Raw genomic sequence first — 21,796 nt, forward strand, 5'->3', positions numbered from 1 at the left:
TGCAAATAAGTTAGAGCCTTTAAACTTCAAACAAGAGCACGATTTGTTAACAGATGCATAAATCTTACAAACCAAAAAGTTTTGTTGCTCAGTTAAATTTTTATAAATTTTAAACATAAAAGTGTGGGTCAATTATTATTCAACCCCTAGGTTTAATATTTTGTGGAATAACCTTTGTTTGCAATTACAGCTAATAATCGTCTTTTATAAGACCTGATCAGGCCGGCACAGGTCTCTGGAGTTATCTTGGCCCACTCCTCCATGCAGATCTTCTCCAAGTTATCTAGGTTCTTTGGGTGTCTCATGTGGACTTTAATCTTGAGCTCCTTCCACAAGTTTTCAATTGGGTTAAGGTCAGGAGACTGACTAGGCCACTGCAACACCTTGATTTTTTGCCTCTTGAACCAGGCCTTGGTTTTCTTGGCTGTGTGCTTTGGGTCGTTGTCTTGTTGGAAGATGAAATGACGACCCATCTTAAGATCCTTGATGGAGGAGCGGAGGTTCTTGGCCAAAATCTCCAGGTAGGCCGTGCTATCCATCTTCCCATGGATGCGGACCAGATGGCCAGGCCCCTTGGCTGAGAAACAGCCCCACAGCATGATGCTGCCACCACCATGCTTGACTGTAGGGATGGTATTCTTGGGGTCGTATGCAGTGCCATCCAGTCTCCAAACATCACGTGTGTGGTTGGCACCAAAGATCTCGATCTTGGTCTCATCAGACCAGAGAACCTTGAACCAGTCAGTCTCAGAGTCCTCCAAGTGATCATGAGCAAACTGTAGACGAGCCTTGACATGACGCTTTGAAAGTAAAGGTACCTTACGGGCTCGTCTGGAACGGAGACCATTGCGGTGGAGTACGTTACTTATGGTATTGACTGAAACCAATGTCCCCACTGCCATGAGATCTTCCCGGAGCTCCTTCCTTGTTGTCCTTGGGTTAGCCTTGACTCTTCGGACAAGCCTGGCCTCGGCACGGGAGGAAACTTTCAAAGGCTGTCCAGGCCGTGGAAGGCTAACAGTAGTTCCATAAGCCTTCCACTTCCGGATGATGCTCCCAACAGTGGAGACAGGTAGGCCCAACTCCTTGGAAAGGGTTTTGTACCCCTTGCCAGCCTTGTGACCCTCCACGATCTTGTCTCTGATGGCCTTGGAATGCTCCTTTGTCTTTCCCATGTTGACCATGTATGAGTGCTGTTCACAAGTTTGGGGAGGATCTTAAATAGTCAGAAAAGGCTGGAAAAAGAGATAATTATTCCAAACATGTGAAGCTCATTGTTCTTTGTGCCTGAACTACTTCTTAATACTTTAGGGGAACCAAACAGAATTCTGGTGGGTTGAGGGGTTGAATAATAAATGACCCTCTGAAAATACTTTTCACAATTAAAAAAAAAAAATAAACAAAGAAATAACATTCTTTTTTGCTGCAGTGCATTTCACACTTCCAGGCTGATCTACAGTCCAAATGTCACAATGCCAAGTTAATTCCAAATGTGTAAACCTGCTAAATCTGCAGGGGGTTGAATACTACTTGTAGGCACTGTATATATATATATATATATATATATATATATATATTTCACCACACCTCCCTCCTTATGAACGTGCGTGGGGGTTGACTTACAGGTCAGCTCCTGAGCCCGTATCTGGTTCCGCCCCACCTTGGCGAGATAGACCATCAGCATTGCCATGATCGACTCCCTCCTTATGCTGAATTGTGAAATCATATTGCTGCAATATCAGACTCCATCTAAGCAATTTCCCGTTGTCCCCAATTACTCTTTTGAGCCAACTCAATGGGTTATGTTTAATCTCTTTTATTAAAGTATTAAAATAGTACAACATATCACAAATACAAACATACATATAGACTAAAGTAGTTACAAAACTTCTCCAAAATAGTACGTGTTTTTTACTTCACGCAAATATGGTATCATCACAGAATCATATTTATTAGTTATTGCTGTATATGTTCCTTGCTCAACTCTTCTGTTCTTTCTTAGCATCTCGTATTGTCCACCACCTGTTGCCCCATTTCGATAATTATTTTGCTAAGCGGAAGTCTATTTCCAATTGCTATATTTATCCATAGAATCCGCCCAATATATCATTTATCCCTGACTGCAGCTTGCTTATGGTATAACGTCAGACTTAAAGGAAAGATAAGAAGAAAAGAGGAAAAAGAAAGGAAAAATGAGAAGGGGAAAGGAAGGATCATGCCTCCGCAGCCCTCTGAAACCAGCCCAGGAAAGCCGAGGAGAAACCTCACTGCCGGGAAAGTACCTCCCATTTCTCCATGAGAGCCCCGAAACTCCCAGAGTCCCTAAATAAAATCCAGGGTTGCCATGTCCGCAAGTACCTAGAGTTATCACCCAAAGCCTGTGCAAACAATTCCTCCATATGGTGGATATGTGAGAATTCTGTTAACCATTCAATAACTCAATGGGTTATGATCTGTGATCACGGTGAAGTCGCCCATAGAGGGATGGTTGCAGCTTCTGCAGAGCCCACACAATTGCCAAACATTCTTTTTCAATGGTGGCATAAGCCACTTCTCTGGGCAGGAGTTTCCTGCTTAGGTAGAGAATTGGGTGCTCCTCGCTGGTTCACCTGGCTGAGAACTGCACCTAGCCCATAGGTGCTGGCATCTGTCTGCACTACAAACCGGCGAGTGAAATCTGGGGCCTGCAGGACGGGTGAACTAACCAATGCCGACTTTAGGGCAGAAAATGATTCCTCACACTGAGGACTCGAGGAGACAATTTTAGGAAGTCTCTTCCTGGTCAGATCAGTTAATGGTTTGGCCAGAGCACTGTAGTTTGGTACAAACCTCCTATAGTAGCCAGCCAGCCAGCCGTACCCAGTAAGGACAGTACCTGCTTCTTGGTTCGTGGGGTGGCCCAGGCTGTAATGGCTTCTACCTTCCCTGGCTCAGGTTTTAGCAGTCCTCCCCCCACCCGGTGTCCCAGGTATTGTACTTCCCGCATGGCTACCTGACACTTCCCTTGCCTAACAGTAAGACCTGCAGTTTTAAGCTTTTACAACACCTGAGAAAGATGTACGAGGTGTTCCTCCCAAGAATCACTAAAGATGGCTATATCATCAAGATAAGCGACGGCAAAACCATCACATCCTTCCAATAAGTGATTGACCAACCTCTGGAAGGTCGCAGAGGCATTCTTCATACCAAAGGGCATCACCAGAAACTCAAACAGCCCGAATGGCGTTATAAAGGCAGACCTCTCCTGAGCTTCTCTGGTCAGGGGTATCTGCCAGTATCCCCTACTCAGGTCCATGATGGTGAGGTACGATGCTTTAGCTAGCTGCTCTAACAGCTCGTCTATCCTCGGCATGGGGTAGACCTCACATGTAGTCAGTACATTTAATTTCCTGTAGTCTACACAGAACCGGGTTGTACGGTCCTTTTTCAGGACAAGAACCACAGCCGAGGCCCAGGCACTCTGGGATTTTTGTATCACCTTGAGGCTCAGCATCTCCTCTACCTGTTCCCTCATGTGAGCCTTCACCTCTGCTGACACACGGTATGCAGACTGCCGTACTGGGGGATTAGTACCAGTGTCCACATGGTGAACTGCTAAGTGCGTCCTCCCAGGCTCCCCTGTGAAGACTTCGGTGAACTCGCTGAGCGCCCCCATCAGCTCAGACCTCTGACTGTGGGATAGCTCAGGGTTAAACTCTGCTGCCTCCAGGGACTCCATGTACTGAGTCCCGGCCCCCACATCCAGTAACAGATCAGCCTCCCCCTCTTCAGGCAGGCTACAGACAGGTAAGACACAGGTCTCCCTGTCATGATGAGCCTTCAGCAAATTCACATGAAATACTTTCTGACGCTTTGCATGCTCATCTAGTGTCACCACATAATTAACATCATTCAGCCGCTTATGTACAGTGCATGGTCCCTCCCATGCGGCCTGCAATTTATTCTGTAACATAGGGACCAACACCCAAACCTTCTGCCCCTCCGCGTAGGCCCTCAGTCTGGCATTACGGTCGTACCAGACCTTCTGGTTGATTTGGGCCTGGGTCACGTTCTCATGGGCCAGGTTGCTCAGTTTTTGCATTCTCTCTCTGAGCCGCAGTACATATTCGACCACTGAGACTCCAGTAGTTCTGGGGTCATCCTCCCAACAGTCCTTAATCAAATCAAGTGGCCCCCTGACTCTCCTCCCATAAACCAGTTCAAAGGGGGAGAATCCAGTAGACTCCTGGGGTACCTCTCTGTAGGCAAACAACAGATGGGGGAGGTACAGCTCCCAGTCTCTCCCTTCAGTCTCCACCAGCATTTTGAGCATTTGTTTTAATGTTCCGATAAAACGCTTGCAGAGTCCGTTGGTTTGGGGATGATAGGTGCTGGCCACAACATGCTGTACTTGTATTCTTTCACAGAGGCTTTCCATCAGCTCGGACATGAACTGGGTTCCCTGATCGGTCAACATTTCCCTGGGGAAACCCACACGAGAGAACACAGTCAGTAAAGCATCCGCCACTTTGTCTGCTCGGATGGAGGACAGTGCCACCGCTTCTGGGTATCGTGTAGCATAGTCCACCACTGTGAGGATGTACTTTTTGCCAGAGCTGCTAGGTATGGCGAGTGGCCCTATAATATCCACAGCCACTCGCTGGAAAGTCTCATCGATCACAGGCAGTGGTATCAATGGAGCTTTCTGTATATTCCCGGACTTTCCAACTCTCTGACAAACTACACACGATCGGCAGTAATTGGCAATATCTGTCCCCATCTTGGGCCAATAGAAGTTGTGTGTCAGGTGAGCTTTAGTCTTTTGTATTCCAAGGTGTCCGGCCAAAGGAATTTCATGGGAAATCCTCAATAATTGTTCCCTAAATGGAAAAGGGACGATCAGCCGCCGTTCATAGTCCCAAGATTCTGTAGTATCCGTGGGTATAGTCTCTGTATACAGTCTGCCCTGGTCCCAGTATATTCTGTCTTTGTCAGAAGCATCAGGGGTCGGTCTGCAAGACATCAGAGCTCCTCCAGACTGACATCTGCCAGACTGGGCCTCCTGGAAGCTCTGACGGTCAGCCTGCAGGCCCTGGCCTAGTGTGACTGCCAGGCCCTGGTCTGAAGCTGAGTTTTCAGTGTCTCTTATCAGGGACCTTGTTGGGTCTGCCATGTATGGAGGCTCCGGGACCACAGTATGGGCCTCCTGTTCTGGCAGTTCTGTCTGAGACTCATCCTCAAATCTCTGGGGTTCAGTCTGAGCTGCAGCCTGACTCCGGGTCACAGCTGCCACATATTTACAGTCCTGTGCATTGGGACACTTTCCCTCCTCGCACGGGATCTCAGGTGGGTCACTTTCTTTCACCTTCTCTGCATCATTTACTTGCAAGGGAGGAACATAGTGGGACACCATCCTCCCCAGGTCCGTGCCTAGCAACACATTGGTGGGAATAGCCTCTGATACTCCCACTTCTCTCAGTCCTTTCCCTGCTCCCCAGTCCAGGTACACACGGGCCATGGGCACGGCAGGGCTGACCCCTCCAATCCCGGTTATAGACATAGTCTTTCCTGGTATGATATCGGCAGGGGTTATCATGGCTGGACGCACCAGGGCCACCTCTGCCCCAGTGTCCCTGAGACCAATGGTGACTTTATTGCCAACAGTGACAGATTGACAGTTCTCATTCGCCCTCACATCAGAGCCGGCCACAAAGAGGACAGACGGTGGGGGCACAGATGGCTTTGTGGTGGTAGTTGGACGTTTCTCCCTATCAGGGCAGACAGCGCTAACATGTCCCACTTTGTTGCAGGAGAAGCACCGGCGTGCATTGCCTAGAGAATGTCTAGTCTGCGGGACCCCATAGATTGGCTTGGACAGCACTGGTGATCAGCCGGCAGAGGAAGAAGGGTCCCCGTTTGGCTTACCTCCCCTCCAGCTGAATCCCGATGGCTTCCGCACCTCAGGCATCCTGTTAGCCACATAGCAGTCCGCAATCCTTGCAGCCTGATCCGCAGTTTGTGGCACCCAATCACACACAAATAGTCGTACATCCGTGGGGCACATGTGAAGAAATTGATCCTTGACCATAAGATCCGTTAAGTCCTCAAGACTGTTAAGTACAGAAAGTCCCCTAATCCATTGGTGGAACGTGGTCCTCAAGGTGCTCACAACATCCGCATAGCTGTCAGTGGATCCACGTTGTAGGTTCCGGAACTTCCTACGATACACTTCTGGTGTCAGGTTGTATTTCCTGATCAGGGCCTCTTTTATGGCCTCATAGTTCGCATCTAGCTCTGGTGGGAGGCCTGCAAAAACTTCCAGGGCTTTGCCTCTCAACCCTGGGGTTAGATACTGTGCCCACTGCTCACGGGGTAGATGGTATTGTCTGCAGGTTTTTTCAAATCCCCGCAGGAAAGTATCTAAGTCCACATCCTTCTCCATCACAGGGAAGTTTTCCAGACGTGGTCTCCTTGGATTTATGTCCTGGGAGGGGGTTAGCTGAGGACTGATACCCCGTTATTTTGAGCCATCTGAAGCTGGAAAGCTCTGTCCTCCCGGTGTTCTGCAGCCTCTCTCTCAGCCTGGCGTTCTGCAGCCTCTCTCTCAGCCCGGTCCCAGCGTTCTGCAGCCTCTCTCTGTGCCCGGTCCCGGCGTTCTGCAGCCTCTCTCTCAGCCAGGCCCCGGAGTTCTGCAGCGGCTTACTCCTCCCGGCGTTCTGCAGCCTCTCTCTCAGCCCGGTCCCAGCGTTCTGCAGCCTCTATCTCAGCCCGGCCCCGGAGTTCTGCAGCCTCTCTCTCAGCCCGGTCCCGGCATTCTGCAGCGGCTTACTCCTCCCGGCGTTCTGCAGCCTCTCTCTCAGCCTGGTGTTCTGCAGCCTCTCTCTCAGCCTGTCGGTCCCGGTGTTCTGCAGCCTCTCTCTCAGCCTGTCGGTGCTGTAGAATCAGCTGCATGCGCAGATTGGGATCATTTGTTCCCAGCCATTGTAAGTCCATTTGTAAAGTACAGTCCATAGGCTCCTCAGCACTGGCATTTCCATCAGGCATCTCCGGTGCAAGAGCTGGCATTGCTGGGTCTCTCTGAGGTGGACTCTCTCCTTGCCCAGATGTTCCAGCACTTTGCTCTATGTCCTGCTCGACCAAGGCTCGTATCAGCCGCTCCCTGGATCTGTCGGCCGTCTCTATTCCTCTCTGCTCACAGAGGTCGGTCAGAGCCTCTTTGCTCAGCTTCTTGTACTGGGCTGCCATATCGATGAACAGCCTTTGCCAAATAAAAGATAGAAAAGAAAAACGGGGAGGGGAAACTGTGTGCAAGTATGTCTAAGTAAGCACTGAGATGAACCTTGTAGAACTGGTGCACTCCTCGCAAGGATACCAAGTCTTTAGTACAGGGAATAATTGCTTAAATGGAAAAAAAAAGGGGGTTGAGTTGCAGCTCCTTAAAATAAATCATTTATTGATGCCATTAAAAACATACTGTACAGAGTGTACAAGCTCCCTCTGGTATGTGCCTGCGGAAGGCGGCACAGGTGTTTTCTGATCAGCAGGATGGCAATATGGGGATATCTACGGGGATATCTACCCTTAATGAAAACCTGAACAAATTAGAAACACTTATGATGCAAGAAACTAAGGTGTGGTGGGATCAAAGCACACTAAACAACTATGTGACTAAAAGCATGATCCCAAGAGGGCTGCGAATTAAAAAATTGCCTACAACTGTATACTCTACTGAATCTGAGGAGGAATGGAATTCTATTCTCAGCAATTGCTCACAAAATCTGATGAAGCTCATTATCAAACATGAGGAAAACAAATTAAAAATAATACAGCAGGAATTAGATGAAGTCAATTCCTTGTTGAGTGAGCAGAAATCGTGTGCACAATTTGATACATTAATTGCACAATTAAACCAAAAAGTTACAGCATTAGAAAAACAGATTATGGATCGGAAGAAAAAAAAGTTCATCAGAGATTCCAATGACTATTCTATGAACAAAGTATATGACTGGGGTAACTGTGTAAACATTAATAGAACACCCAGGTCTATACTTAAAGAGAGCCAGAATAAGTCGCATGTGTATTTCACCTCATCAGACCCGGATTCGTCGGATAACCAGCTCACTGCCTCTGATGCTTCCCTTAATAAAAATGGGGCATGTGCCCCACACAGTGATTACCGCCTGACAAAAAACGTAAAAGGCGGGGGGGAGAAAGCACCGCAGGCGGAGGGGGAGAAAGCACCGCAGGCGGAGGGGGAGAAAGCACCGCAGGCGGAGGGGGAGAAAGCACCGCAGGCGGAGGGGGAGAAAGCACCGCAGGCGGAGGGGGAGAAAGCACCGCAGGCGGAGGGGGAGAAAGCACCGCAGGCGGAGGGGGAGAAAGCACCGCAGGCGGAGGGGGAGAAAGCACCGCAGGCGGAGGGGGAGAAAGCACCGCAGGCGGAGGGGGAGAAAGCACCGCAGGCGGAGGGGGAGAAAGCACCGCAGTCGGAGGGGGAGAAAGCACCGCAGGCGGAGAAAGCACCGCAGGCGGAGGGGGAGAAAGCACCGCAGGCGGAGAAAGCACCGCAGGCGGAGGGGGAGAAAGCACCGCAGGCGGAGGGGGAATGACGACGCGCAACAAGAAGTCTCACAGCAAACGAATGAACACACTAATGTGCTAAACCTTGCTTCCAAAACGTTGTCCTCAGATCAAGTCCAAGTTTTATCGTTGGGCCTGAATTTTGTTCCTGATCAGGATTTTGATTTATTTACAACTATAATGGACACCAATAAATTTATACGAAACCTAACTATGAAAAAACATTTCCTTCATGAGAATAATCAGGATGAGGACAACAACCAAGAAGAACCTACAACAGGGGAGAGATTGGACAATGAATTTTACCAAATGGACTTCAAGGACCAAGTAGCGCTGGTTGCTCTACAGGATCTAGGCTCTGATACATTGCCAGATCATGAACAATCTAATTTATCCCAGATTTTTGTCACCAAAACCCCATATTTCTATCCCATGCAGTCCAGGTTAGAATGTATGGACCGTTTCCAACAAAGTGTGGAAAGGGAACTAAGACAACTTTATAATGATGTGAATTTAAATTAAAAAAAAGAGTCACAGAAATGTATCTATACAACAACAGAGGGCAATAAATGAACTTAAAGAAATGTCAGATCTAACAATCAAAATGTCAGTGTTGTAGTGGTACTAAATACAGTAGATTATTTAGAAAAAATGTTAGAACTACTATCTGATCAGAGGACATATAAAAAATTAAAGCAAAATCCCTCTCAAGAAATTATAAAGGAAAGAGACCTGATCATAAAGGGGGGGCAAAATTTGGGGGTTCTAACAAAAATACAAACAGAATATCTTTTGGTAGAAACCTGTATTATATATGTATTATATATGGAGAACCGAAAGTCCATAAAAAAGATGGTATTCCTCCAATGCGACCCATAGTGTCAGGAACTGGGTCAGGTAATGAAAGGTTATGTCAATGGGTAGATTCATTACTCCAGCCCCCCAGGTGATATCAGAGACTCGAAGGACATTCTGCAGATTCTTGGTGACAGAACCTGGCAGGCTAATTACTCCGGGCTATGCTGCGACGTCATATCTTTGCCTACCCCATGATCTGCCCATGCCAGCTATACATTTCCATCTAACTAAATTTAGTAATTACTCTGTGGATCTGATACAGTATCTATTATCGGTAACACATTTTTTGCTGACAAACAATTTCTTTCTATTTAATAAAGAATATTATTTACAAAGGGCGGGGGTGGCCATGGGTGCCACATTCTCACCCTCCCTGGCTAATCTGGTAATGGCCTATTGGGAGATGGAATTTGTTTTTTCTGTGACTAATCCGTATTTGGAACTTGTGGTGTGGTATGGCAGATACATAGATGATACCCTCATTATTTGGGGGGTGATGTGTCTGCCATACCACACTTCATCAATTATCTCAATTCTAATGAGTATAATATCAGGTTTACTACAAACATGATCTGACTAGTATTTATTTTCTGGACTTGGACCTCACAGGACGTGTAGATGAGAACATTATAACTAAGACACATCACAAGCCCCTGACAGGTAACACCATCTTACATGCCCACAGCAGCCACTGCAAACACACTACTAAGTCCATCCCAGTAGGGGAGTTCACCAGGATCAAACGAAACTGGAGCCTGGAAGCTGATCTAATGGGCGAATTCGGACGAGTGTCAAAAAAACTAAAAGACCGTAAATATCCTCAATGGACAATTAATCGGGCAAGGGGAATTGTGGACAGAAAAGAACTTGTAATGTCCAAAAAGAATAGCAATTCAGAAATGGAGAAAAAGCCATATATATGTTTCCAGTACAGTCCACAATTCACTAAAATCAAAGGTATTGTTCATAAATGCCTGCCCATCCTATATGAGGACCAACAACTCTGCAATATACTGAACCCAGGCACCAACAATTGGAAACAAAGTAGCCCCAGTATGTTGTGCACTGATCAGAGAAAATGCACAAGAACCTGGCGGAATTATCCGGGATTTTTTAGATGTGGAACAAATAATTGCATGACTTGTAAGCATGCGGTTGTTTCAAGAGTTTTTCATAATGCGGATGGAACAGTAAAATGTGACATCAGGCCGTACATTAACTGTCATTCCACCAATATAGTGTATAAAATATGTGACCTGTCGTATGTGGGATGTACGTCCAGAAGGCTGAAAACACGAATTAGGGAACACTTATATGATATAAATAGTACTCACAATATGGAGAGAAATGTATCAGCGGCGTGCAGGCACTTCATCACGCACCATGCCCGCAGTACAGCACACGTCCAGGTCCAGGGCATAGAACGGGTTAATGCATCAGCTCGCGGTGGAGACGTCAGACGGTGTCTCCATCAGACGGTGTCTCCATCAGACGGTGTCTCCATCAGACGGTGTCTCCTCACAAGAGAAGCATTTTGGAGTTTTCATTTAAATACTCGATTCCCGGCAGGACTAAATACGCGCAATGAAGTAGTGCTCCATTATTGTTAACTAGGAGATGAATTTTTATGCATTTTTTATGTATTGTCTCAATGTTTCCATTGGTTTTATTGCAGGACCTTCCAATATGTCATGTGACTAATAGATGTGATCTGATTGGATGGTTTTCCCTATATCAAAGGTGAACAATCAGATCATGGTGTGGCTTTGACAAAGATCGTTCTGATCGAAACGCGTTGCCGTGTCTCTGCTATCGGCACATACCGGAGGGAGCTTGTACACTCTGTACAGTATGGTTTTATGGCATCAATAAATGATTTATTTTAAGGAGCTGGAACTCTTTTTTTTTCCATGGAATACTACGTCTGTCTGCAGCGGAGTGAATACTGGTGAGCTGGCTTATGTGTCGTTTATTTCAATAATTGCTTAAACCATGCACTAATGCTTTAATAAAAATAATTCTATCCCACCGCTCTGCCACCAGTTGTCACGGATCCCACTGTGTCACTAATTTGTCACATGCCCGCTCTCAGCACGTGACTTGGGTTGTGCCTGCAAGGGTTAATCCATCTCCAAACATGCGTAGCAGAAAAGATCATAAAAACAGCGAACACTCACCATCCTCTAATGTCCAATATTTATTATGGCATATTTTCAAAAGCAGGTATGGTCAGGCAGAAATGTGTTTCCACAAGACGACGGCCGTCGAGCACCAGGCATCGGCAAAGGGCTTCATTGCGCTAAGAGGACTTTAGGCGAGCGGCTGTGAGTGATTTAACCAGCTGTTGGTGCTGCTAGTTTGTTTTCTTTTTGGTTTTGTTAATCTACCTCCCCACTCTCAGTCCAACATTCAACCTCTGTCCTATGCTGTAATAGGAGCATAAATCACACACCAACCCAGGCCACACACCCGCTAATAAACGCTGCCACCACTCATCGACCCAGGCCACACACCAACCCAGGCCACACACCCGCTCATACAGGCTGCCACCACTCACCGAATACACGGGCGATGAGTCCCAGAAATACTAATAATATTGTCTACCACTCATAAGGCTCACACACCTCAGGCTATCGATTCGTTACAATATTCAAGGTTCAACTTGTTAAAAGTTTTATACTTTAATACAAAAAAGTTCAGTGCTTACAGTAAGAAAAGGTATAAAAATAGGATAATAAAAAGACATACAACTTATGCAAAACAGTATCAAATAAACAGGAGAAACTTACAGAAACCATCTAACTTGGTAGTTTGCTTTCTGCTCCCTGGGGGGGGTGAATGGAGTTGGTGGAACACATCAGCTTCTCAGGCTGCCCTCACATGTGAACACGTTTCTCTGTATACAGGTCTAATTTATAACTTTGGTCTGGAAGTCAGGTTTCTAGACCAGCCCCTCAGGTTAATATCATAATTGCTTGTTTTTGATTGGACCACGGCTGCGCTACCAATGAATATATTATTTTCTCTTGAGATCCTTTGTGTAAAAGTTGTCACAGAGATACTATCAGGCCATAATTAACATCTCTCTTCCAAGAGCTAAGAGGTGTCAAATGTTCCCTTTCTTCTTGGTCCTAGCTAGACCCCCTGGTGAGATTGGAGACAGAAGTCTGCTTGTCTCAGGAAAATACATATTAACACCTGGGTGAGAACCTGCAGCCTTCAGGACAGATGTTCCTAGTCACACAATACCTATACATACGTCACTGCACAAATATATATATCATATATATAACTGTCTAAGGGGTACTTCCGTCTGTTTGTCTGTAACAGAAATCCCGGGTCGCTGATTGGTCGCGGCCGGCTGGCCATGACCAATCAGTGACGGGCACAGTCCGGCCGCGAATTCACCCCTCCCTACTTCCGTCCAGTCAGTGCTCGGCGCCCGCTCCATACTCCCATCCAGTCAGCGCTCTCAGAAAGTTAATGGCAGCGTTAACGGATCGCGTTATGCCGCGGTGTAACGCAGTCCGTTAACGCTGCTATTAACCCTGTGTGACCAACTTTTTACTATTGATGCTGCCTATGCAGCACCAATAGTAAAAAGATCTAATGTTAAAATTAAAAAAAAAAAAAAAAATCATTATATTCTCACCTTCCAGCAGCCTTTCCCGCTCCTCGCGACGCTCTGGTCCCAAGAATGCATTGCGGCAATGACCGCTGATGACGTGCGGTCTCACAAGATGATGACGTAGCGGTCTCGCGAGACCGCTACATCATCACGTGTTATTGCCGCAATGCATTCTTGGGATCGGAGCGTTGCGAGGAGCATTGCTAAATGCCTGGGCTGGATCCGGGGGCCGCCGGAAGGTGAGTATCATATATACTCGAGTATAAGCCGAGATTTTCAGCCCACTTTTTTGGGCTGAAAGTCACCCTCTCGGCTTATACTCGAGTCATACCCAGGGGTCGGCAGGGGAGGGGGAGCGGATCTGTGTAATAATACTCACCTGCTCCTGGTGCAGTCCCTGCACGTCTTTTCCCCGCGCCGGCAGCTTCTTCCTGCAGGGAGCGGTCACATGGTACCACTCATTACAGCAATGAATATGGACCCGACTCCCATAGGGGTGGAGCCGCATATTCATTTCTGTAATGAGTAGTACCATGTGACCGCTCCCTGCAGGAAGAAGCTGCCGATGCCGGGGAACAGACGTGCAGGGACCGCGCCAGGAGCAGGTGAGTATAACGCAGTGCGCTATATTCACCTGCTCCTGGTTCCACCGTCGGCGCCGCTGCGTCTTCCCCGTCCTCTGCACTGACGCTCAGGTCAGAGAGCGCGATGACGTGATTACTGCGCGCCGTCCTCTGCTTGAACGTCAGTGCAGATTACGGGAAGACGCAGTGGCGGTCGTCGGTGGAACGGGGAGCAGGTGAATATAGCAAGTGCAGGGGCCTGAGAGGTGAGCATGTGATTTTTTTTAATTTTTTTAATCGCAGCAACAGCATATTGGGCAAATATCTGTATGGAGCATCTTATGGGGCCATGTGCAGCATTATATGGGGCAAATATCTGTATGGGGCCATGTGCAGCATTATATGGGGCAAATATCTGTATGGGGCATCTTATGGGGCCATGTGCAGCATTATATGGGGAAAATATCTCTATGGAGCATCTTATGGGGCAAATGTGTCTATGGAGCATCTTATGGGGCCATAATCAACATTTCTGCAGCATTGTATGGGGCATATTTTACTATGGAGCATCTTATGGAGCCCATCATAAACTGTATGGAGCATTATATGGGGCGTATTTTGTATGGAGCATCTTATGGGCCCATCATGTACTGTATGGAGCATTATATGGGGCTCCTAATTCAATATGGATATTCAAAAACAAAAACTACTGATGTCTCAATTAATTTTACTTTTATTGGTATCTATTTTTATTTTTTAAAATTTACCAGTAGCTGCTGCATTTCCCACCCTAAGGCTTATACTCGAGTCATTAAGTTTTCCCAATTTTTTGTGGCAAAATTAGGGGGGTTGGCTTATACTCGAGTATATACGGTATATAACTATTTTTTATTTTGATAGGGATCTGGTGCCCACATTGCTATATACTACGTGGGCTGTGTTATATACTGCATGGGCTGTGTTATACACTACGTCTCTGTGCTATATACTACATCGCTGTGCTATATACTACGTGGGCTGTGTTATGTACTATGTCTCTGTGCTATATACTACATGGGCTGTGTTATATACTGCGTGGGCTGTGTTATATACTATGTCTCTGTGCTATATAGTACGTGGGCTGTGCTATATACTACATCGCTGTGCTATATACTACGTGGGCTGTGTTATATACTGCGTAGCTGTGTTATATACTGCATGGGCTGTGTTATATACTACATCTTTGTGCTATATACTACGTGGGCTGTGCTATATACTACGTGGCTGTGCAATATATTACGTAGCTGTGCAATATACTACGTGACTGTGTTATTGTAAGGACTCTTAACATTTTTTATTACCTTTTGTGCATTACTGCCCTTTTCCAAGATGGCGTCTTTGGTTTCATGTGCACTGTGTCTTCCTGCTATAAAACTCCACCCCAGCCTTCAGTCTGTGCTAGAGTATTCTGCCTTGCATCCAGCTCCTGACCTCTGATTACTCCCTGGCTATACACCTGCTCCTGTGAACCTGTGTGGTGATCCTGCTACTCTGCTCTGAGTTCCTGCTGCATACACCAGTTCCAGTAATCCTCCTTCATCCGCTGCTCGTGTTTACTTCCATCTGCATTTGCTGGACATGTAAGCTGTTGCTGCTCTGAAAGAACCTGAGACTATTACCCAGGCCTCCCTGGTTGAGCTAGGATATTATTTGAACTGCCTTATAAGCTTATCTATCTGTGTTTGGACTAAGACAAGGATTTATTCGTGTCAAGTATCCTCAAGAATAATTGTGCTTCATAGACTTTCTGCGTGATTGCATTTTCCTCTGAAGTTTCCTATAGACTGCTGAGCTGCATTTGATATTTGCACCAAGTGTTGTGGACTTGAGTTTCTCTCTGCACCTGTTTGAATCACCGTGTGATAATATAAACTTTACCACTTATAAAACTGTGTCCTGTAGTTGTCTTGTTCCACGCAAAGAGTCTCCTGAGTTATCCCCTATAATTATTACAGTTATATACTACGTGGGCTGTGCTATATACTACGTGGCTGGGCAATATACTTTGTGGCTGTGTTATATACTACGTGGGCTGTGTTATATACTACATACATATTCTAGAATACCCGATGCGTTAGAATCGGGCCACCATCTAGTATATATACTGTATATATATATACACAGTATATATATATATATATATATATACACACAAATATTTCACCACAGCTGCACTCACTACACTGCTGGACATGGCGTCTTATGGTGTATTATGCATTACAAGAGGCGGATATCAGTCACATATGGTGTAATGTCTGGGGGTTATATCAGTACTGGAGCGTTATAAGAGGGGCTGATATCAGTCACATATGGTGTAATGTCTGGAGGTTATATCAGTACTGGAGCGTTATAAGAGGGGCTGATATCAGTCACATACGGTGTAATGTCTGGAGCGTTATAAGAGGCGCGTGTCACAGAGGTCACCTCCCCGGCATTTCCCTGCAGTTGGCGGACGGTGGGGTTTGGTCTGGCGGTGGCTGTCGGGTCAGTGAGGGTCACGTTGTGCAGGTGGAGCAGACGGTGACGTCTCCTTTGTGTGAGGCTCTTAGTGCAGCGTGGCCCCGCGGTCACATCCTGCCATTAGCGGCGGCACATTTACATACCAGCCTGGGGCCGCAGATCCAGGGATGAAGACCATTCTTCTCCAGAGTAAACATGAATCAATATTTGTCATTCATTTGATGGAGGGGAGATGGCGGCAGCGGGAACTCACCTCCGCCCGAGCGGCACAGCTGACAGGCTGACGTGAGACGGAAAGTCCATCAGATCCATGACGGGGAAGGCATGCAGGGGCACCAGCAGCGTCTCTTCACCCTGCGGGCACGAAGACAAGGAGGGAGACTGTCACCACAATGTGACTACAGGGCAGACAGCGGGGGCATCTATAGGGCAGACTGTGGGGGCATCCATAGGGCAGACAGCAGGGGCATCTACAAGGCAGACTGCGAGGGCATCTACAGGGCAGACAGCGGGGGGCATCTACAGGGCAGACTGCGGGGGCATCTACAGGGCAAACTGCGGGGGGCATCTACAGGGCAGACTGCGGGGGCTTCTACAGGGCAGACTGCGGGGGCATCTACAGGGCAAACTGAGGGGGGCATCTACAGGGTAGACTGTGGGGGGCATCTACAGGGCAGACAGCGGGGGTCATCTACAGGGCAGACAGCGGGTGCATATACAGGGCAAACTGCGGGGGCATCTACAGGGCAAACTGCGGGGGCATCTACAGGGCAAACTGCGGGGGGCATCTACAGGGCACAGGGCAGACTACGGGGGCTTCTACAGAGCAGACTGCGGGGGCATCTACAGGGCAGACTGCGGGGGGAATCTACAGGACAGACTGCGGGGGCATCTACAGGGCAGACTGCGGGGCATCTACAGGGCAGACAGCGGGGGGCATCAACAGGGCAGACTGCGGGGGGCATCTACACTATGTTCCAAATTATTATGCAAATGACATTTTTCTCTGATTTTCCTAAATGGTCGGTGCAAATGACAGTCAGTCTAATAAAAGTAATCACCCTTTAGATTATACATCGAATTTTATTGGAGAAACCTCCCAATGATAACAGTATAATCTCCACAATGAATAAAACCCCACAATGCACTGCTCCAAATTATTAGGCACAGTAGAATTTCTAAACATTTGATATAAAGAACTGAAAATGCTCATTTGTGGAATTTGCAGCATTAGGAGGTCACATTCACTGAACAAAAAAAGCTATTTACCTCCAGAACCTCCTATCAGGCCAAGTTACATGTTCACATAGGAACCTTCTTTGATGTCACCTTCATAATTCTTGCATCCATTGAACTTGTGAGTTTTTGGAGAGTTTCTGCTTGTATTTCTTTGCATGAAGTCAGAATAGCCTCCCAGAGCTGCTGTTTTGATGTGAACGGCCTCCCACCCTCATAGATATTTTGCTTTATGATACTCCAAAGGTTCTCTATAGGGTTGAGGTCAGGGGAAGATGGTGGCCACACCAAGAGTTTATCTCCTTTTATGCCCATAGCAGCCAATTACTCAGAGGTATTCATTGTCATGCATGAAGATGATTTTGTTCCTGAAGGCACGTTTCTGCTTTTTAGACCATGGAAGAAAGTTGTCAGTCAGAAACTCTATTTACTTTGCTGAGGTCATTTTCACACCTTCAGAACCTTAAAGGGCCCTACCAGCTGGTTCCCCATGATTCCAGCCCAAAACATGACTCCTCCACCTCCTTGCTGACGTCGCAGCCTTGTTGGGACATGGTGGCCATCCACCAACCATCCACTACTCCATCCATTTGGACCATCCAGGGTTGCTCGACACTCATCAGTAAACAAGACTGTTTGAAAATTAGTCTTCATGTATGTCTGAGCCCACTGCAACCGTTTCTACTTGTGAACACTGTTTAGGAGTGGCCAAATAGTAGGATTATGCACCACAGCAAGCCTTTGAAGGATCCTACACCTTGAGGTTCGAGGGACTCCTGAGGCACCAGCAGCTTCAAATAACTGTTTGCTGCTTTGTAATGGTATTTTGACAGCTGCTCTCTTAATTCAATGAATTTGTCGGGCAGAAAACTTCCTCATTATGCCTTTATTTGCATGAACTCTGTCTGTGCTCTGCTTCAGTCACAAATCTCATCAGAGTATGATGATCACTCTTAAGTTTTCGTGAAATATCTAATTTTTTCATACCTTGTCCAAGGCATTGCACTATTTAACGCTTTTCAGCAGCAGAGAGATCCTTTTTATTTCCCATATTGCTTGAAACCTGTGACCTGCATAATAATGTGGAACATCATTTTTGAGTAGTTTTCCTTGAATTAGAATCACCTGGAAAACTAATTATCCCATGTGTTTAAGATTGATTTCAGTGATTCATTGAGCCCTGAGACACAATACCATCCACAAGTTTATTTGAAAAACAAAACCATTAAATCTTTAAGACACTTAAATCCAATTTGCATAATAATTTGGAACACAGTGTACAGGGCAGACTGCGGGAGACATCTAAAGGGTAGACTGTGGGGGCAACTACAGGGCAGACTGCGGGGGGAAAGTACAGGGCAGACAGCGGGGGGCAACTACAGGGCAGACAGCGGGGAGCATCTACAGGGCAGACAGCGGGGGCATCTACAGGGCACAGGGCAGACTGCGGGGACTTCTACAGGGCAGACTAAGGGGGGCAACTACAGGGCAGACTGAGGGGGGCAACTACAAGGCAGACTGCAGGGGACAACTACAGGGCAGACTGCGGGGGCATCTACAGGGCAGACAGCGGGGGCATCTATAGGGTACAGGGCAGACTGCGGGGGCATCTACAGGGCAGACTGCAGGGGCATCTACAGGGCAGACTGTGGGGGGGCAACTAATTATAGGGCACAGGGCAGACTGCGGGGGGTATCTATATGGTACAGGGCAGACTGTGGGGGGCATCTACAGGGTACAGGGCAGACTGCGGGGGGCAGCTACACTATGTTCCAAATTATTATGCAAATGACATTTTTCTCTGATTTTCCTAAATGTTCGGTGCAAATGACAGTCAGTCTAATAAAAGTCATTACCCTTTAGATTATACATCGAATTTTATTGAAGAAACCTCCCAATGATAACAGTATAATCTCCAAAATGAATAAAACCCCACAATGCACTGTCCCATGTTATTAGGCACAGTAGAATTTCTAGACATTTGATATGTTTTAAAGAACTGAAAATGCTCATTTGTGGAATTTGCAGCATTAGGAGGTCACATTCACTGAACAAAAAAAGCTATTTAACTCCAGAACCTCCTAACAGGCCAAGTTACATGTAACATAGGAGCCTTCTTTGATGTCACCTTCATAATTCTTGCATCCATTGAACTTGTGAGTTTTTGGAGAGTTTCTGCTTGTATTTCTTTGCCTCCCAGAGCTGCTGTTTTGATGTGAACGGCCTCCCACCCTCATAGATCTTTGGCTTGATGATTCTCCAAAGGTTCTCTATAGGGTTGCGGTCAGGGGAAGATGGTGGCCACACCATGAGTTTATCTCCTTTCATGTCCATAGCTGCCAATGACTCAGAGGTATTCTTTGCAGCATGAGATGGGGCATTGTCAGCATGAAGATGATTTTGCTCCTGAAGGCACGTTTCTGCTTTTTAGACCATGGAAGAAAGTTGTTAGTCAGAAACTCTATATACTTTGCAGAGATCATTTTCACATCTTCAGGAACTTTAAAGGGCCTTACCAGCTGTTTCCCATGATTCTGTCCCAAAACATGACTCCTCCACCTCCTTGCTGACGTTGCAGCCTTGTTGGGACATGGTGGCCATCCACCAACCATCCACTGCTCCATCCATCTGGACCATCCAGGGTTGCTCGACACTCATCAGTAAACAAGACTGTTTGAAAATTAGTCTTCATGTATGTCTGGGCCCACTACAACCATTTCTGCTTGTGAACACTGTTTAAGGGTGGCCGAATAGTAGGTTTATGAACCAAAGCAAGCCTTTGAAGGAGCCTACACCTTGAGGTTCGAGGGACTCCAGAGGCACCAGCAGCTTCAAATATCTGTTTGCTGCTTTGTAATGGCTTTTTAGCAGCTGCTCTCTTTATCCGATGAACTTGCCTGGCAGAAATCTTCCTCATTATGCCTTTTGTTGTGAATTTGGATTCTGGGCTCCCCCGGTGGCTACTGGTGGAATTGAACTTGTGACATCATCTTCCCTGTTCACCTGTTCTGATTAGATCTGGGTGTCGCTATATAACCTGGCTTCTCTGTTAGATGCTTGCCGGTCAACAATGTTATCAGAAGCCTCTCTGTGCTTGTTCCTGCTCCCAGACATCTACTAGATAAGTTGGACATTCGTCCATGTTTTGTTTTTGTATTTTGGTTCCAGTTCACAGCTGCAGTTTCGTTACTGTGTCTGGAAAGCTCTTGTTGATCAGGAATTGCCACTCTGGTATTATGAGTTAATGCCAGAGTCCTAAAGTAATTTCTGGATGTGTTTTGTTAGGGTTTTCTACTGACCATGAAAGTATGCTTTCTGTCTTCTGCTATCTAGAAAGCGGACCTCAAATTTGCTAAAACTATTTTCCTGCTGCGTTTGTTGTTTCATCTCATATCACCGCCAATATATGTGGGGGGCTTCTGTCTCCTTTTTGGGCATTTCTCTAGAGGTGAGTCAGGTCTTATATTTCCCTCTGCTAGCATTATTTAGTTCTCCGGCCGGCGCTGGGCATATAGGGATAAAAAGTAGGACATGCTACCTGGCTACTTCTAGATGATGCGGTAGGTTTAGTTCATGGTCAGTACAGTTACATCTTCCAAGAGCTTGTTCCTATAGAGGCTTATGCTAGTTCTCTGGCCATGGAGATCATGACCGTTTGACCGGCCACTAAAGGGTTAAAATCCTTGGCTGAGAAAGGAGAGAAATAAGAAGTCTGCTGAAAATTTTTTTTTTTTTTTTTTTTCTCTAGTAGTTAGTGTGCTCTTAATTGGATCACTTGCCAGTCTGTCTATGCTGCAGTCTTTCTTTTTTTTCTCTCTCCTTCTAATCTTTGAATGGCTCTATGTTCACCTGTCTATAATGGATCTACAGAGTGTAACTGCAGGTTTGAATAATCTCGCCACGAAAGTACAAAGTTTGCAAGATTTTGTTGTTCATGCTCCGGTATCAGAGCCGAGAATTCCTTTGCCGGAATTCTTCTCAGGGAATAGATCTAGCTTTCAGAATTTTAGAAATAATTGTAAGTTATTTTTGTCCCTGAAATCTCGTTCTGCTGGAGACCCTGCACAGCAGGTTGGGATTGTGATTTCCTTGCTCCGCGGCGACCCTCAAGATTGGGCTTTTGCATTGGCACCAGGGGATCCTGCGTTGCGCAATGTGGATGCGTTTTTTCTGGCCTTGGGCTTGCTTTATGAGGAACCTCATTTGGAACTTCAGGCAGAAAAAACTTTGATGTCCCTATCGCAGGGGCAAGATGAAGCTGAAATTTACTGCCAAAAATTCCGTAAATGGTCTGTGCTTACTCAGTGGAATGAGTGTGTCTTGGCGGCTACTTTCAGAGAGGGTCTTTCTGATGCCATTAAGGATGTTATGGTGGGGTTCCCTGTGCCTGCAGGTCTGAATGAGTCCATGACAATGGCCATTCAGATCGATAGGCGTCTGCGGGAGCGCAAAC

The 21,796-nt window shown here is 46.6% G+C and overlaps 1 protein-coding gene across 2 annotated transcripts in view; it reads right to left on the reverse strand.

The window, feature by feature from the left end:
* The window catches only part of CFAP221 (cilia and flagella associated protein 221), a 327,923-nt gene that overhangs the window by 261,175 nt on the left and 44,952 nt on the right, over nt 1-21,796 (reverse strand). For both annotated transcript variants that reach the window (XM_077273404.1, XM_077273403.1), the window contains exon 6: nt 16,361-16,461. In XM_077273404.1, the coding sequence (XP_077129519.1) occupies nt 16,361-16,461 (101 nt within the window). The remainder of the gene's footprint in view (nt 1-16,360; nt 16,462-21,796) is intronic.

This window comes from Ranitomeya variabilis, chromosome 7, assembly GCF_051348905.1.
Source record: "Ranitomeya variabilis isolate aRanVar5 chromosome 7, aRanVar5.hap1, whole genome shotgun sequence".
NCBI classification, from domain to species: domain Eukaryota; kingdom Metazoa; phylum Chordata; class Amphibia; order Anura; family Dendrobatidae; genus Ranitomeya; species Ranitomeya variabilis.